The 3,200-nt window shown below is 38.2% G+C and overlaps 1 protein-coding gene across 1 annotated transcript; it reads right to left on the bottom strand.

Annotated features, from left to right (window-relative positions):
* Nucleotides 1-318: 318 nt before the first annotated feature.
* On the bottom strand, nt 319-1,522 carry LOC118755465 (protein brown-like; the record flags this gene model as incomplete). Its single annotated transcript, XM_036490295.1, has 3 exons — nt 319-697; nt 780-1,338; nt 1,417-1,522. Coding segments are annotated over 3 exons (853 nt in total), but the record flags the coding sequence as incomplete, so codon positions are not given.
* Between the last annotated feature and the right edge of the window lie 1,678 nt (nt 1,523-3,200).

Below are 3,200 nucleotides of genomic sequence, written 5' to 3'. Positions count from 1 at the left end.
AACTTGCCTGCTGGCTTTCAACCGTCTTACAAACCAGAACGGCCCTGTTAATCAAGTAATGTCACTCATACGCCTTGTAGTACATTGTACATAGTACATTTAGTAGAATGCAACAATACAGACATTTTGCCTGTAAACCAATTTGATGTAGGTGGGCCCACACTGCGGTCGGATGCAACAGTCGCACTATCATGTGTTGAAGAGGAAAGCACGGCGTTTTTTTTTTTTCTCAGAGAAAGAAAAGGGAGGCAGAAGGCGTGCGTACAAGAAGTTTGTGTGTTCAGCAGAGGTTGCCTTTTTTAGAAAAAAATTGTAAAACCTGCTTCAGTTATAATTATTTAATAATCAAAGCTTTGGCGAGAAAAATACGCGATTAAAGGACACTATCTAAATAAACCACATTCATTTTTAATGCAAATATAAGCCAATAGTGTCTTAAGGTTAAATTGTAGTGGCTGTATTCATACAAATTCTGATGAAAACAAATTTATGTGAAAAAACTTAGTGTCTTAATAGTAACCACTTCTTTTCACATACTTTTTTATAAAGAAATAAGCGACTATATTAAAAATAACAGCAACGCACAGCAGACCCAAGCAATCCACCCAGTAAGTGTAATCGGCCGTTTTGAAAGAACCACGCTTTAGAACCTCCAAACCATTTTGGAAACACGGATGATCCAACTTTTTAGGGCAATCTGTATACAAATGAGAGCATAAAATATATTTTTACAATCCTTATTTATAACTGTTCATCAAAATCGAATGCCATATTCTTACCGATCTCATCCACACCAATCCAAAAATTATACATCAAAGCCTCATTGGAGTAGAAGAACAATGATAAATACTTAATTAACGGTATCGAGTCCACATTATAGTAAGCGCCACCAAATATTAGAAATAGTAAATCGAATGGTCCTGCGCACTCTGAAGCCATATTAACGGTCTCAAAGAAACTGGATAGAAAGAGACCGTAACCGGTAGCCGCAATAGCAGAAAGACCCAAAACCAAACCCATTGACAGGTAAAGCATAAAGCCTCTTGTATAGTAGACAGCACCATAGATAACCGAGAAGAATAAGTAACTTTTAAAGAAAGCCATCGGTACAAATGATAATACGACAGCCACATAATAGGCTGATAGACTGTAAGTGCCTTCGCCCACTTCACGTCGCATAATTGGCAGTGCGCTGGGAAACACATAGGTGACGCCATAAGAGAAGGTGAATATCATTTCATTGGATACCATAAATATGGAGCCGGCAATATCTTGCACTGAAGTCTGTGTGAGGCCGCTTACGCCCGAGTACATAATGGCAAGGGTCATTGAGGTAACCTGGAAACAATTTTCGTTTTTAGAAATTCTTCTTTTTTTTAATGAGAAGTGCTGTGCATACAATATTTTTATTCTTACCATAAAAAGTCCCAGCGAAATGAGGCCACTTTTTATATTACGACTGTCATCTTTCATGAAGCGAATTAGTAGTAGGTACACTTGGTAGACCCAACGTATCTTCTTGCTGTAAGTGTTAAAAATTTTTTTTTACATACATTTATTCATTCTCTATTGGATGCATAATATTTACATATACATATAAAACATCATAGGTGAAGACTTGCAAGAAGAATTATGGCAGCGGCCAGGTCTGCTTTAAGGCATTTGAGAAGTGCATATAAGTAAATATAAATATATAACCTGGACCTACTAATCAAATTCTATATCACACAAAAATACTACACGAAACTAATCACTGGAATAAATATGAGCTTAAAATATGACGTAAATAACCCCGCAAAAGCGTATCATTGTTCCAACCAGCGCAAGCGCATCATTGTTGAAAACCATTTGCCAAAGTTCCCACTAGGATCGGGCGGAATATACTATAGGGTTGGTTTGATGTAAACAACAAATTTGCAAATTACACTCTAGCCTGGTTTATATAAGGAGCCCTTATGTGAAAAGAGCACAACAACCATTTTATATCTATCCACTCCTCTGTGGTTACTGTGGGATGAAAATCGTTGATTATTTTCGAATCAAAAACCTGCTTAGGTATTACCCAGGAAGAGGTTCTATCTTCTCTGTTATGAAACCTTTTGTTAAACGAAATTCTACTTCACACTATATCAAAATCTATTAAAGTAGTTCCATACTCAGAGGACTAACTTATTCTGCTCGTAGATAAGTACAACTCGACGCTACAACCTGCACTTAATGAGTACAAGGAGGACAGAAGGAAATGGTCTGGGGGTAGTCCCTTCAAACTGAACTACTTATACTCATGAAACAATATAGGATAGACATCTTCATCACCCAATGGCAAATAAATAGAGGCAATGTTTTAAAGAGCGAGAAGGAAAGTGCGTAGTTTTCTCCACTACTGCAATTGAAAAGAATCGAAGTATACGAACGCCGGTAATATGCTGAGTATGTACAGCGATGGTTAGACATATTCTCTCTCATCTATGGCGCGTTGGTATGATGGTTCATCCCAAATATTATGTTATCAACATCAACGGGAGCGATTTCTCCCAACAGCAGTTGGATTAATCTGCACACTGTACTGTATCGCGCTCACATTGTCCACTGCTCTTTTACTCTCAAACCGAATGTTCAGCCTCTCACTGGACTACTAACGTGATGGAACATTATTCATGTGGGCGTCAGATTCGGAGGACCGCGTAACTTTTTCTATAAAAGCAGTAGAGATAAGGAATAGATACACTCCCTCCAGCACTGCCTATTCCAGTGCCCTGCCTGAAACAATTGCGGGTCTCTTATTCGAGAAGCTTTGAAGATATCTTAGAAGATACGCCATTGCAGAAAACATGTAGGTGCAACTCTCTGGAAATTCTCTCCTGAGTATCACAGTGATTCTGTGGGGTCTGCCATAGAACTTTAACTAGAACCGACCGTCTAGCCAGACCAAACCTGCTAATTTTTGCACAAATCAATCAAATTTCCCGGCCCATGCCATTTTGTTTCAATAAATAATACAGCGTCAATCGCAATGATCGGCGTAGATACTCAGCTTTGTCATACCAATTAATACAATACAAATCGAATGTTTCGTACTGGGTTTCCTAACCAAATTACGGTATCGAAAACTCGAAATTCGCAAATGGAGCGACCAAAACAAAAGACTTCAAGGTCCTAGAGCTTTTGTTTAATGCATTCTAAAATTTAAGAACTCCTAT

This window comes from Rhagoletis pomonella, unplaced genomic scaffold (genome assembly GCF_013731165.1).
Source record: "Rhagoletis pomonella isolate Grant_MI unplaced genomic scaffold, Rhpom_1.0 Rhpom_scaffold_06350, whole genome shotgun sequence".
NCBI classification, from domain to species: domain Eukaryota; kingdom Metazoa; phylum Arthropoda; class Insecta; order Diptera; family Tephritidae; genus Rhagoletis; species Rhagoletis pomonella.
The sequence above is the reverse complement of the archived record's forward strand: the minus strand, read 5'-3'. Positions and strand labels throughout refer to the sequence as shown.